Source organism: Excalfactoria chinensis, chromosome 11 (genome assembly GCF_039878825.1).
Source record: "Excalfactoria chinensis isolate bCotChi1 chromosome 11, bCotChi1.hap2, whole genome shotgun sequence".
Lineage (NCBI taxonomy): Eukaryota > Metazoa > Chordata > Aves > Galliformes > Phasianidae > Excalfactoria > Excalfactoria chinensis.
The window spans coordinates 9,420,665-9,435,946 of NC_092835.1; the positions used below are offsets into that span (position 1 = coordinate 9,420,665).

The 15,282-nt window shown below is 43.1% G+C and overlaps 2 protein-coding genes across 3 annotated transcripts in view; one reads left to right on the forward strand and one right to left on the reverse strand.

Annotated features, from left to right (window-relative positions):
- RHPN2 (rhophilin Rho GTPase binding protein 2) overlaps positions 1-15,282 on the forward strand; it is a 25,053-nt gene continuing 9,771 nt past the window's right edge. For both annotated transcript variants that reach the window (XM_072346764.1, XM_072346765.1), the window contains exons 1-4: positions 1-449; positions 9,868-9,983; positions 11,553-11,681; positions 14,512-14,587. In XM_072346764.1, the coding sequence (XP_072202865.1) occupies positions 393-449; positions 9,868-9,983; positions 11,553-11,681; positions 14,512-14,587 (378 nt within the window). In that variant the 5' untranslated portion in view covers positions 1-392. The remainder of the gene's footprint in view (positions 450-9,867; positions 9,984-11,552; positions 11,682-14,511; positions 14,588-15,282) is intronic.
- The window catches only part of FAAP24 (FA core complex associated protein 24), a 27,575-nt gene continuing 12,754 nt past the window's right edge, over positions 462-15,282 (reverse strand). The window contains exons 7-9 of the mRNA XM_072346767.1: positions 3,990-4,172; positions 3,214-3,412; positions 462-1,621 (exon numbers count right to left, since the gene is read on the reverse strand). The gene's annotated coding sequence lies outside the window, so the exon portion shown is untranslated. The remainder of the gene's footprint in view (positions 1,622-3,213; positions 3,413-3,989; positions 4,173-15,282) is intronic.

The following is a 15,282-nucleotide window of genomic DNA, read 5'->3' on the forward strand; positions in this document are numbered from 1 at the left end:
TCCATTTTCAATAAACCCAGTGGAAGCAGTGGAAGCCGAGACTGCCGTGCTGACTGCCCAATTGTGCCACAACATATGCTGACAACGTGCTCATTTCTCTCTCACTGATATTCATTTCAACGACGAACTGGAGATTTACACTGAGTTGGCAAGATTTAAGTTTTTCAAGCATTTTTCTTTGCCAGAAGGGCGGCCCTTCGAACCCGACCCACAAGGCGGGCGGCCACGCGGGCCCAGCCGGCCAGAGCGACGAGAGGCACGGCCGCGGGGCGGGGCAGCTGCTCCCCGCCCGCCGGAGGTGGAGCCGGGCGGCGCCGTGGGGCAGCTCCGACATTTCCCGTAGGGTCGCGACTCCCCAGAGCGCAGCGCGGAGGAGGCAGTCTCGGCTGGAGATGATGGACGCCCTGCCGGCCCGCGGCTGTCCGGAGGAGGACTGCTACTTTCGGAAGGTGAGCGGCGGGCGGAGCCCCGGGGCTCGGGCGGGCTCCGGAGCTGCCACCACCGTCCCGGGTCCCGGTCGCCCCGCGCCGCCCGGTCCGAGCTGGGCTCGCCCGCACCTCCACGCAGGGAGCCCGGTTCCGCCTGGCAGCTTTTCCGTCTTTCCGTCCTATTCGCGCCTCGCTCCGTCTCCTCGCTCGCTCTCGAGTAATTGCCGCGTGTACCTGTCGGAAGCTGAGCCGAGCGAGGCGGCGAAGTTAACAGGCTCGTTAGGAAGCCTTTAATAAACATCTGCCCTCATTACCTCTCAGACGACGTGGGCGGTTTGTGCCATGCCCGGGCTCTCCCGGCACGGCGGCAATTACCGCTCTGCGCGGCCGCCGGTGCCGCCCCGGGCGCTCCCCTCGCGGCCCGACGGATCCCCGCAACTGCAGAAACGCGCCCGAACGGCGCTGCCCGGCGGGCTGCAGGGAGCGGGCAGTGCCACGGGGAGCCGGGCAGGACGGGGTGAAACTGCACATCTCGTCCGGTGTCTCAGTTTGAGTAATCCTCCTGTAGGGCCCGTGAGTAAGCGCTTGCAGGAATCCATCAAGGATGGCAAAGCCGTGATCGTCCAGAGTCCTCGTGGCAGCTCCGTAGCACCAGGTGCTGTGGGCTGCTGTTGTACTTGATGTGTTAGCAGAGCCTCGCAAGCTTAGAGAAAGTCAAACTTGTTAAGTTAGATACAAGTTGTCGGTTTCTCTTATTCGCCGTGTTGTTGGGGTCCGGCTGGAGCCTGATGGCCAAACTACGCAGTAAGGAGTGGGAGCCATACCTTGCACTCAGACTGGCCGTAGGATGGGGTTCTTTGTGGTTACAGCACTGTACTTTACAAATAAGGTCTCATAAACAGCATCAAATCAGAGCCAGCTCCATGTGCTGAAAAGTTAAGAAGCTATTCCAATATGAAAATACTCGAAGATAGATCTTGCACCTTGTTATCAGCATCTTCCCACTTTTGAATCACTTATCATAAATGAGTGCAAAATGGACAGAAATCCAGTGTTAAATCAGGTTAAGCTGGGGCTGCACCTTTTTCTCTGTTCACTCAGGAGATCTTTGAAGGCTCTTCTGACTCTCCTTTCTGTACCATTAATACAGTTCTAAACGTCAGGTCAGGTTAGAAGCTGAAAGCCTTCTGTCCCTAGAAGTTAAATGCAAACAGAAAGCCAGTATTCCTTGTTACACATTAGTTGAATGGTCTCAAAGATCAGAGCTTTTATTCTAAGTAGATTCAGGAGCAGAAAACAAGCAAACAAAAAGAAAAACCTGGAATCCCAAACAGACTCACCCTGTGAACCCAAAGCATTGCTCTGGATAGAATATCCTTTCTTTGGACTGTACCTGCTCATTTGAATGGTATGCTAGATGGCTTTGTGTAACAAACTGGTTATTGAGCTAGTCATGTGTGTCCATGGGCTCCCCCCCCCTCCAAAGTCCCTTTGCATTGTTTTCTGTTCCCTTAAAAAAAAAAGTAATCACACTCTTCATCCCCTGGAAGAATCTGAGCTGTTCTACTCGTTCTGCTGGTGCAGAAACACTCCAGTTTCCAAAGCCATTGCATGTGTTTTGAGATGAAAACACTCACTTAGTTGACCTTTTTGATGTAAGAGCTGCAGAGCAAGGTGAAAATACTTCTTTGTGTTAGGGCTGCTCATAAAAGGGCTCCCAAGCATTCTGTATGCAATGAGGTTGTCTTCTGCGCTGTAAAAGGCTATTTAATACATACACTGAGATCTTCATATTGATTAAATTGAGAACTCCTACAATATTCATTTGTTCCAGACTGTTGATATACTCTTGTAGTAAATGGATTGCTGTGGGAAGTCTGCTCAAAGCTGACACAGTGCCCTTTCGTAGCCTTAAATACAACACACCAGACAATAATCCTCTCTGGACCCAAGATGCAAAATGTAAGAACTTGTTTCCTAAAGTCTTCTTCTCTTTAGGGAGGAGGCTCTGTAAAGCCATAGCTGGCTTTGTGTGAACGGTAACAGGCAGAAATGGTGAAACAGAAACACAATCCTGCTTCCTTCTTTCACTCCGGTTGCCACACTAGGAGATTAGGCTTGCAGTGACTGCCGAGTCAGTCCCAGGTGGGATGGCTGGCAGCTTCTGCTGGCAACTTTCAGTGCAGCCCTCGGGCTCTCTTCCTCCATTCATTCCCAGCTGTATCAGCAGCAGCTTTGTGTCCATCCCCTCCTTTCTCCTCAAGGCAAAGGCCCCTCATCTTTGCATATGCAAACTGATTTCCCTTAAACCAATGACTTCCTCTGAGATGGTTCTGAAGACCAGCCTTCCCCCCTCCCCCCCCCCCTTTTTTTTTTTTCCTTTTAGAATACCTAGTTTTAAAACAATTATGCAACCATACAGAGTATGCACAGCTCCATGAGTACTGACACTATTCTCTTACCCTTGTATCAGAGAAAAAGGAGCCTCTTCAACTATTTGATTAGCCACAACTAAGCTTCTGAGAGGGATTTTAGCAACAATCCAGCTGTTGCTCTGAAAATGGCAGGGTGGGAGGGGCACCCTACTTGGGCTTTCGATCAATGAGGAGATGGAGATTCTCACTGGAAGTTTGCTTGGTTTTGTTGTTTGTTTTTTTTTTTTTTTTTTTGCTTTCTGGGAATATACTGCCTAAGGAAACTGGTTCTGCTATTGTTCTGGCTATCTCTGCCATCACACGTTCATAATTCAGTATACCCTGTGGTACAATATCAGGGCAGACTGTACCTGTAGTTCCAGGTGGTGCCTGTGCTCCTGGATGACCGTCCTTGTGCTGCAGCCTTCTCTACATGGAGTTCCACAATCTTCCCCTGGCTCTGGCTGTGAGCCTATGAATCAGCCACGCTTGTGCCATACTCTGTCCAGATCTGCTCCCTGGTATTCTTCATATGAGAGAATCTATGGCCAGTAGAAAGTCCTGACAAAACTAATGATAAGAACAAATAACTTGTTTTAAAAGCAGAGCAAGGCCTTCACATAGAAGGATTGTTCAACACACAGTACTTACAGGCCCATGTATCATTTTGCTTACCTGAGGTGCTTATTCCACTCCAAACAATGTAGCCTACCATAGCTCTGCATCAGATTGTCCTTTATTTACACAAGTTCTTGTGGGAAAGGCAGCTCTTTTTTTCAAGGTGTTATCTGCCTTTTCTCTCCCCTCTCTTTATTCCAGAACCAGCCCACTAAACCAGTGTGTTGTGGCAGAGTAACCCGAAGAGCAGGTCAATATACAGAACTCAGGGTAGCTATGAGGCTGTGCTTGTCCACTCACAGGATTCAAACCAGGGTGGTGATCTCTTAGTAGAATTTCACTCGCCATAGAACATTGACTGGTGAGTAGAAGCAGAGTAAGGAAGAGATTTCTAGCAAGCTTTTTAGCTTATAACTTTTCCACCTTGGTTAATTGCAATACAATGCCTTACACAGATTGTAACTCCTCAGGTTTCTAAATTAGGAAGCTACAATAGAAGGAAAAACCTATGTTTATTCTTCACGCTTACCTTTTCTTTGTAAGTTTGCAGACATGTGGTGGTACAGCACTAAGCATCGTATCTTCAGTTGGGCTGCTTTGGAAAGCAGCACACTGTGTGGACAGGCAGAGCAGTTGGACAGCTAGCTTGAAGAACCTTTAAATTCATGTCAGTTGAGTGAAGATAATTGCTTTCTTTTCCCTTTCTGAAAGTCTGGAGACAAGAAAATTGTTATGTAGACCAAGCTGATGATTCAGAAGGAGGACTATATAGTGGCCCTTCCCGCCAGGATGAAAAGGCTAAAAACAGAACACAAGTAGTTCTGTAAATAGAGTAGCAGTCTGCAAAACAATAATGATGGTAGGTATGATAACTTGCTTGTGAATCAGCACTTCCCTAATGAATCCTCTCTCCTTAGCTTTTGGGCTTTCTTGTGCAGGATTTATCCCCTGCCCTGCTGTGATTTATGGATCAGTTTACCAACCTGCTACACCTGTGCTTCCACTTCGGCTTCGCTAACCTGGCTGCTTTTAGTCATTAGTAGCCAGGCAACGATCAACATTAGCATTGACACAGCAATTGCCTATTTGTTCTCTCTCTGCTTGTCTAGCCAGGCCAGAAACAACATTGAGGTGATTCACACCCCACATCATGCCGTGCTCTGTCCACTCATTATATACAAATTAAGAAAAAAAAAAAGTAAAGCTGAAAGTAGGCCTTCATGAGCAACTAGGAATCATCTGGAACATGGGTCATCAAGGTACAGGCTTCTCTGACCCACTGTGCATTTTGACTAGCGAGTGGTGTGACAAGATACTACTGTATAGAAAATGTGCTTGGTGTAATACAATTATTAATTATGAAATGTATTATTAGTCTTTGAACTGTAGAATACCTGAATACAGAACAATTAGATCAGGCTCTGGAATATTAGTTCTTCCTTAACTCCTCCTTATTTTAAGCACAGATTAAAAACATCTGCTGCTGGAGGTTTGTGGTTAGTGCCCAAGATTTCCAGCATTGAACTTAAAGAATCTCCCAGAGAGAAGCTTCAACTGCAGTAGTAGAAGATGGTAAGGAAATAATCATTTAGAAGCTGGTCAGAGTCCTACTGGAAATATGAGTGGAAATGGTGCCATTTACTGTGACTTCTGCTGTAGCCAAAGAATTTACCTGCATAAGAGAAGTTGCATGCACATTTAAATGCCTGGAGGCTATGGCCGTCTGCATGCTCTGCAGGGTACAAGCAGCACAGGTTGCACTGACTGGGAAGGAATGTTTTATTTTAGGTAAGAAGGCACACCCAGTTTCAACTCTGTGTCACCTTCAGTGTGTGGCTGGTCTCAAAGTTCAAACCATTACCTCATAAGTCATATGCTAATTTCAGATGCTTCCTGTGGTTGCTCATTGTTAGGCAAACAGTCACGATCTCTGTGTGCATCACAACTTAATTTCTGATGTTCACAATACTCCCGTTTTGAAGAAAGATCTGCTAGGCACTTAATCTAAATACAGCTGCTTCTCTGTTCAGGACCTATACTTTCAACAGCTTTCTTCTGTGGTGGGCCACTTCTAAACTTGGATAAACATGACAGTATTACTTGTACCCCTTAGACTGGGGATTTGAAGCTTTGTCAGGTGGGAGGTAGAGGCAAGATGCTGTCTGTTGACAGCTAACCTGCAGTGCCCAACTACAGGCTTACCTACCTATCCTCTTTGTATCTGTGTAATCCATAGAATAAAATCTCTCCCGAATCCCACATGAGTCCCATGGAGCCCATCAGCTTTATCTCCTGCTGCACCCCATCTGAGAGGCAGCAAGTTGCAGCAAGATCCCAGGGGCATTCATTATGCTGTTTGCCAAATAAGCATGTGTGGGATAATGTTTATAGGGTTAAAAGTACAAGGTGAGATATCCAGCCTCCTGAGCTCAGGCATTAATTCTAACGAGAGATGAGCAGGAATCCCTTTGGAATCTGTCTGCGTGCTCCATTAATTAGTCAGAGGATTGCTGCAAAATGTGCACAGGCCCTGCGTAGGCCAGCCTTCATCAGCAGATGCGTGTTTATTTTTCTCATACCAGTGTCTGTTTCTTCTGAGCACGTATCTACCAAGGTACATACCTAACATATGGTAAGAAACTGTTGTGCAGGACTTGCTTTTGGTCAGGCCGTCATAGAAACTTACCAGCTTCCTGATACTGCGATTCAACCAAGCAGGAAGAAATCAAGTAACTGGCTACTTGAACTGAGTTGTTTTTTTTCAGAGGCTAGGAACTATAACATTCAAACACTTCAAACAAACACACCTCTTCATGAAATGCAGTTACACTCAAGGGAAAAGGGCTCTAAAACTGATAGCAGAGTTCAGTTTGAAATGTCTTTACGAGAGGTATATTTACTCTTTTTTTTCCCATCAAAACATGCAATGAAAACTTCAGTCATACTTTATACTTGATCACTTTTGCAACTTCATTAGTAACAAGTTAGTTTGTTAACGATAACACTGCTATTGTCAGTGAGGGTAAAATCCCCTTTGCTTTCCAAGTTGTCTTGCATCTGCAAAGAAATAAACAGTAATTCAATGAAACATCTCTCATTCTGTTGACAAGAAATGAAGCAGTAGGTGTGGAAACTGCTGGGAAGTTTGGCTGCCAGCTGTTCTAATGTACTGAACATCAGCGTTCTTGGGAGTGTCCATAGGTGAGCTGCCTACAGATGCAGGCTGAGAGGACCTTTGACATGGAGGAAGACAAAATGAAGCTTTTAGTTAGACCTTAAGTAACTTTTAAGCACACAGAGGTTGTGCTTTACACAAGGAGGAATCTTCTTCAGATTTCCTGTATCATTTTTTGCTAATGTTGGTTATTTTCAGTGCTTTCTCTGCATCCTTGTACCCCTCAGTATTCTGGCAGCCTGTACGGTGAAGAGTTGAAGCCTGCACATGAGCACAAACTAGCAGAGCATCCCCAAACACTATACAGAGGATCTAAAGCACAGTTTTCCATGAGGTCAAATGCAAGTTCCTTATTGGCCTTGAAGCAGTTGGGAGGTACGTGCAGCAGGAGAGCCTGCTCTGAAAACATTCTTCTGTGGGAACAAGGCCTTTTAGAAGTGAAGCACTTCAGGCACGCTGGGGGTGATCCAGATACCTCAGTTTGTCCGTGCCTTCTCCTTTTTGCCTCAGGGGATTCTTTTTGCACTAGGCCATCACACGGTGATTAGTGGCTGAAATGAAGGGAAACACCTCTGCTGCTTTTCTTCTTTGCTGAGTTTAAGGTCACTGCAGATTTGCATTCAGTATTCACCTGGAGTCTGTTTGATTTCTGGGCTGGACCTTGATCTAACGTCCATGGAAATAAACCAAACGCTTTTGAGCTTTGTTGGCTTGAGAATCAGGCAGCTGATCTTCCTGAAAAAGTTCCCAGAAGTGAAGCTGCAAAGAAGGATTGGAATGACGACAGGAAACTCGTTTTGCATGCAGAAAGGTTGGGGAGTTCCAGGGAGGAGCTGCAGCCCTGGAGAGAAAATGAAGACTGGGCAGGGGGATGATACTTAGCAAGGGTGCTTGGACTAAGGGGTCTGGGTAAGAAGTTGAAAGAAGGGCATCCCAGAGGTATAGAGCTGAAAGGCCCAAGAATAAAGTATTCATGCTGAATACAAGAAGCAAGACAAAGTCATTGGCAAGATTGAAATGAAAAGGGGCATGGATAGAGTGGAAGGGGAGAGACTTTGAACATCAGTAGTAGAGAAAGCAAAATTGGAAGAATAGCATGAGCCCAGAACAAGATGCAGGCTAAGAGCAGAAAGCAGTCTGTAGGTGCAAGGCCTGTTCCCTTGAGCGTGCCTTACTTTTGCTTCTGAATAAAAATGTGTTAAAAGGCATAAAGTATTTTGTACTTCAAAGGCTACTTTTAATCTGATGCGAACAAACAAAATTGCTAAATGTGCACGTACTCTCCAGTAAAAGTTCATCTTCTTTGTATTCTTTTTGCTACCGATGCTTTCTCCTCAAGGAGAGCATGGAGCGCACATCCAAGTTTTGGGCTTCTGCTGTAATTGGTGCTTCATTGCAGAAATGTTTCTAATGAGAGTAATTTAACGTGACATGTTTTTTCAAATTGTCTGGCACTCGATGCTTCAGAAAGTGTTTACAAAAGCTTCATGTCATTTTACCTATTTGTTACAACTTTTAAAAGTAGGGATTTAAAGTTTGCTGTATTAGTCTATGTGCTTTCTCAGATAAGCTAGTGTAAACTGGATTGATCCTCTTGTTTCTCCGTTGCCAGGTCATTTTGCCTTCACCTGCCAACCCAAATAAAAACGTCATGGTCAGAACTTTGTGTTCTGTTTAAATACTTGTTTTTGATGTGCTGGTATGTTATTGCCTGACCGCTCATAATTAGAGCTTGTTGAGAAACTTTTCAGTGCTATTGTGTCTCAGGCAGTTTTTTCTAGTCAACATGTAAGAGGGAGATCCCAAACTGCATAATCTAGTGGCTGGAGTCCTTGTGGGAAAACTTGTATCAAACGGATCAGAGCCTTATTAGTGTATAATGCGAGATGCAGCAGGACCCAGTGGACCTTCTTAACGACACCCAGACGGGCCACTCAGAAGGGCGTGCTTCATTTAAGGGTAAACCTTAAGATGGAGTGATCTTATTTGCTTCAGAATCAGTAGTTCAGGCTGTGGGGATGTGCTGGTTGGCTGTAAATGAGCATTGAAAAGAAAAAGGTGGGGCGCAAGGAAAAGAAAAAGTGGAAGGCTTCTATTTATTAATAAAGGGAGTTAAGATTGTGTTCCTCCTGAAAAAAACACCAGTCAAGCAAATACACAGTTCAGTTTTGTCTTATCAGCACTCTCTGGAATACAATGGCTTGGTTCTCCTCGTGTGAACGTGCAGTATCTTCGTTCTTCTACTTTCATGTAGGTTTGCACGTACACGAAGTATTCTTGTGAATTCTGGATTTAATGCCTTACTTTTTAAGGGCTCAGTATCTGAAGGTATAATAATCGTTTTTCCCTATCCAGGTCTGTTGTTCCTTTATCCCATATTATTCCATCTTCCATCTTTGATGTTGAGGCACCCATATGTAATCCTTGTTTGTCCAATAGGTGATAAGATAAAGTAATGGGCAGATAAGTCATTACACTTGGCACTGTGATACTATACAGATGAAATACTGTACAGGGTTGATTCATATTTCACATTTTTGGTGCAATATGCAAAAGTGATGTTGCGTTAGGGCAGCGCAGACTTACAGATCTGAGAGCATTCCTTGGATCTGAAGAAGATTGATGCAGATAAGCAGTACTGTGCCAAAAATGAGTTTAAGGTATAAAGAAAGGAACCGGGGGGAAGTGGTGGGAATTGTACCATACATCTGAGCACCAGAAGGAACAAGAGAAGAGATTCTTTCAAAAGATCCTAAATCTGTGGGGCTGCAAATCCTGCTTTCTGATAGAGTTGTATTTCCAGGCTTTATCTCCCAGTATGAAACTCAGGTATTTTGGAAGGGTTAAGCAGAAGCATTAGTAAGATTTATTGCCTTGCCAGACAGCAGTTTTACAAAACACTGAGGAACTTAAATGCTGTCCAATTCAGTTGTCATTGGACAATAGCTTCAAAGGATTTTTAGGAGAGAACAGACTGGCTCGGATGTGCATAAGCTCCAAAACAAATACTTTCATCCTAGATTTTAATGTCAGATGCTTTGGTCATGGTGTTTCTTCTGCTCTTAATAACCAAGTGTGAGAAAGGAAATGCTGTCAAAACGGTCATTTGTCATTGTTGTCAACATAGGGAACTGGTATTCATACAACACCCGTGCCAACAGAGTTAATTCAAATGCAAGGTTACTCATTTCTCAGAATTCTGTAACAACAAAACTTGTTTCTTTAATTCTAGGGTTGTAATCCTCTTGCTGAGACTGGTCGAAGCAAACTGCAGAATCAAAGAGCTGTCCTAAACCAGCAGATCTTGAGAGCAGTAAGAATGAGAGCTGGTGCTGAAAATCTGTTACGGTATGTGCTGTCACTCCCCGGTCCTTTAGGCTGAGCAGCAAAGTGTTCTTTTGTGGGGGAGGAGGGAAACTTAAATTATTACTGCTGGACGCTTTGTGAAGCTCCCTGCTTATCTCTGCTGGGACATTACCGGCTGTAAAGTGCACTTCCAAAGCTGTGCTGCTGTAGCAAGTGGCTGCATGTTGGACTTGCTCTAACTAAACATTGGGGTTTCTGAGGGAGATACCAGAACCCATCCTATGGGGGGTGGTAAGCTAGACCAAACACAGAGCCTTAAAAATACTGTAATTAAACTGTTGCATGCATCAGAGCTCACCCAGTTATCTACATGGTGCTCAAGATCCTTTCTATTCTGTTTTTACATCCAGTGTGGATTATGCATGCAGCAGATTTAAACCCTGCTCAAACTAAGCAACCTCAGAATACAACAGAAGTAGAAAACTTGCAGATAACAGACATTTGTAGTATGAAGTACGAGGTTAGAATTTAATCCTTGGGATTCCCAGTTCTTCATCAAGATACTCTGCAAAAATGGGGGATGTGCCACGAGGAGCTGAGATGTATCATAAGGTTGTTCATAGATATTTATGAAGGTTAATTTTAACTTAAATATAAAATGCTGCAAATGTATAAGTCTTTTTGTTGTCTGATGATTTGAACCGTCTAACAAAGGAGTACAGGGTCTTAAAGCTGGATATGAATTCAAGCCCTTCATCTCCAGCTCACATCTGTACTTATTGGTAGTAGTTGAAGTCTCTTGTGAACGGTAATGCTGGATGGAGAATCAGGTTAGAAGAATGGATGTAATGTCCTGAAATATGTAACTAATAAATCACACAGAAATGCTGTGGGGCTGCATTAATTTCCGCTGTGCTAGCGGTCCTAGAAGTTGAAATGTAAATATATGGATGGCAAAAGAACAAGCAAATCCTATTTGCATAAGAAAAAATATTATAAACGTATTACAAGACATATAGAATTACCCAGGTTGGAAAAGACCTTGAAGATCATCAAGTCCGACCGCAGCCTAACCATAGTACCCTAAATATATATACATCTTCCTACCTGTATTACTTGGTAGTAACGCGTTATGGAATAACAGCTTCTCCCCATAAAAGTGTTCTTTCATTCTTAAGATCAGAAGCCTCAGCAGATCATTATTCAGTTAATAAAGTGGGCGACTCTCTTTTGAAAAAATACTTCCAAATTCCCTTCTCTACCCATCGTCCTCTTCTAGGAGGAGACCACAGAACCTTAAAATCAGATAGGGATTCTTTTTGAGATACTGTAATATCGTTGATTAATGTATTTGAAAATGATACTGACTCTTTATCTCACGAAAATTTAGCGCATGACAAACCTTGTAGGTGTCTGCATGCTGTTATCTGGAAGCTGTCGTTCCCTCCTGGCAGAAAAGCTAATGAATTCTGAAACGTGAGGTTCTGTATCATCTCTGAAGGGGATAAAAACAATCCTAAAAATGCTGAGAATGCAAGCGAGGGGCTCAGCTCAGCTTGTGTAACAACCTGCTCCTCAGCAATAAAGAAATGATGTCTCTTTCTTTTGCAGGGCTACCACCAACAACAAAGTACGAGAACAGGTACTACTGGAACTGAGTTTTGTAAACTCAGACCTGCAGATCTTAAAGGAGGAGTTAGAAGGACTTAATATCTCAGTGGAAGTTTATCAAAATACAGAGTAAGTTTCAAGTTACTAAATTATTAACAGAACTTGTATATACCACTGAAAAATGAAACTGTTTCTAGATGAATTTGAATGCTGGACAATAATTACCTGAAAGAACAGAGTTCTTGATTGGAAGAGAACATATTTGATGGTAGATTTGTTGACTAAGGGTTAGTCTGTATTGTTTGTCTTTCACTTGGGAAAGGTATGTGCCTCTAATCCTTAGATACGGAGTCCCTTCGTGAAGTAGATTACTGTAAGAATTGCAAGGTCTTGAGGCATTATGGAGAAACACATGGGACCTAGCAGAATTTCCAGTACTTGATTGGCTAACTGGCTCAATGCATTCTAAAGAGAGCAAACCTGGTGAACCTATCTGTTCTGAAATGCAGTATACACAACAATCCTCCTTAACTGGAGGATAAAAGCACAACACTGCTTTGGAGCTCAAAGCAGGATTGTAATTCTTCAGATGTGTACTTCAGTAGCAGAAAGGCATAAACTAACAGACTAAAAGAGAGATGTGCACTAGATGGAGTTGGGATTACACCACGATATTATTCCAACTTTGAAAAGCATGCTAAATTTCAATGCTTTCCTCAAACATAACACTTTGAAGTTAAGGATTATTCACTGCCTGAATACTGCAAAGATTTCTGTATTGGTAAGGTGTCCTTCTGCTCCTAGAACTAAACTTTTAACATTTGATTAACATTAGCAGCTCAAGATGCAAACTGAAGAGCATTGTGGAGGGGGGGGATCGTTTATGTTCCCTCCTAGCACTTTTCTCAGTCAGGGTTAACTTCTGGATGGATTACAGAGAAGCCTGGTTGCAAGGAACTAAGCGCAGTTTCAGTAGGATGCATTTCAACTTAACTCTAACCTGATGCAAAATATCTACATTTCATTTTTCTCAAAAGGAACTTTGTACAAGTTCCTACAGCCCAACCCCACGGCAAACTTTGACAGCTCTCTATTTGACATGAGAAGTTTTCTGTTGAAAATGTTACTAATCTTTATATACATATGTCAGCAATTAAGTAGCAGTGAAACTTAATGCTGTGAGAATGAGATTGTCCAGCTGTGGTAATCCTGCTTCTAGCTGAGGAGGATTTGAAGTATCTGCATTCTCAGTGAAGGATGAGCAGTAGTTCATGGTTGGTCCGAGGGTGGGCAGAGTTGTTGCAGCTGAGTACTAATACAACTTCTCTCCTGATCCCATTTCCCAGTCTGTTTTGATCTGTTTTATTTTGCCATTCTGATGCTGTTCATTCTAAGCTGTAGATGCTTTTAAAATCCGCTAAATTAATCCATGCCCTCTGCAACTGCTCTCCGGCCTTTTAATAGCAAATAGCTATTAATAGTTATCCTCTGAATCTTTTGTGTGTATAGTCATCAACATGAGGTCACACCCATATTACTAGGTTACCGGGTATTGTATTGCACCAGTTGGAAGTGTTGGCCTTCCCAGTTATTGCGCACATCTCAGTTAGATTGAGGAACATGACGCCACTTCTGCACTGATCTGGAAAGTCAGGACCACCTCCCTAACTGTGCAGTGCCTCCCTGATGCAATCCATGCTGACTCCGTGGGTGTGACACCTCGGAAACGTGAAAAAGAGAACTTCCTCTGAGAAACAAATGCTGATGGCTACAGGAATTGTGGGTGGTGTTAGGATTCATTCAGTCAGTAAGTCAGGATTTTGCTTGCACGCCTCACTTCCTTTTGAAGGAAAAAATACAGACTCAGAGTGATGTAAAAGTGTTGTAAAGTGGTGTGGCTTCTTCTAAAAGCCTCATAGGAATAAAATTATTTGCACTGCCTGGAGTGATGTTTTCCCACTGTGTCTCAGAAGCCCTTCCCAAACTAGGAGAGCTGCTTTCTAGATCATGTCAGCCAAGGCTGCTCCACTGCTAAGGAAGCTGCACAGCTACTCCCATCTCCCCCAGGTTGAATTTTCACCAGTAAGAAAATGATTTTGCTCTCTTTGGTGATAAGGCCATAAATGAATCACACCCATGTCACTTTGTGCTGGTAACGAAATACTCTGATGATTATACAGCTTGGAGGAAAAAGGAATATATCAGATAAACCTCTTAATTGCCAGAAACCAATCCATTAAGCCTACTAAACAGACTATGTACCTGGAAGCAATCCTATCTCACTATTTTGTAATTGGGTAATGTGCTTAGAGGAAAAGCAATATATGTAGTGGAAGTAGCTTTCATTCATGCTGAGAGATGACTTTCTTTTTTTCAGTCATTGATGGTTCCATTGGTTAGTGTTTAATAGTGTGATCCAGTTTTAAGTCCATATTCTCTTCAAGTTTGGTTTTTTGTAATGTTACACTTCTCATCTTTATTGCCCTTCTATATTGTATAGCTTGAGCTGTTTACGAGGTTAACACCTCATCTAGAAGCTCAGTTCTTCTAGTCTTAGGCCTCCTACTGTTGGTACGCTCTGGCCCTGCTTTTCCCTGTTAGACACGTAGCACTTCTCTATATAAAAGCATGGCTAGCATGTAAAATACTAATGATGATTATTGTTAATTACTGTAACTCAATGTGGCAGATTCGTAGCAGCCGTGGAGCTGTTCGCTATCTGTATAACTGTGCAGGTATGTAAAGGCAGAGCTGAATGGCAGCTTTTAAGTCTCCTTTTCTTAGTAGAAAAACAGTCTCAAATGAAGAATGTGCCTCACTCTCTCCTTCAGAACTCACAGGCTTTCCTGGGAAGGACAGAGCTGTTGTAAACTATACACCTTTTACCTCACCACCCATTGCTATGCTAGCTTTCGGTCAGCAAATGAAACAAAAGTAATTATCTTATTAATTTCCATAGAGAGACTTTCAGCATTCCCTTGGTACCTCTTGGCCTAAAGGAAACCAAAGAAGTAGACTTCACTCTGCCCCTGAAGGTAAATTTCTGAGACATATTTCAGAATAAATAGTTAATGGAGTAATTTCCATTTCAAATTTGTTTGAAGAAGCAGTTTATGTATAATTTTGTTGTTGTTGTTGTATTTGTCCTAGAACTGAGGTCCCAACGTGTTTAAAAATTACCCAGCGATTAACTGGGCTGTTGCCTTGCATCTTAATTTACATTCCTGTGGACAGAGGAGTGGGCATGCAGAAGCTGGTATACTTAGTGGAGATGAAGATTTTAACATTGGTGCAGCGCTTCACGTGGCACTAAGCACAGCATCCTTTAAGCCAAGCACGTTTTCCTTGTTGACAAGGAAGAGCTGGGAAGCTGTGTAGCAGCCTTATTGCTGCTTGTTGTGGGCTTTGCCAGCTGTTTGACCAACCTTCTGTATTTTTGGACTACCATATAATGCACAATGCAGATTTTACCTCATGGAAAACTCCCTCTTATATAACCATAGAAGTTGCTTTTACATCTGTAGGTTAATTTCTATGGCCAGATTATTGTACTGCTTATGCTATTGCAAATACGTTAATTTTAGTGGAGTTTGGCAGTCTGTTAAAAAGTTTTTTATGTCCCTTGATTTCCTTGTTATTTTAACTTACAGAGTTCATTTGTCCCTTTCAAAACTATTACATGCTGTTGTTTTAAAACTCATTGGAGTTGATTTAATGATTTCCTGGTTCC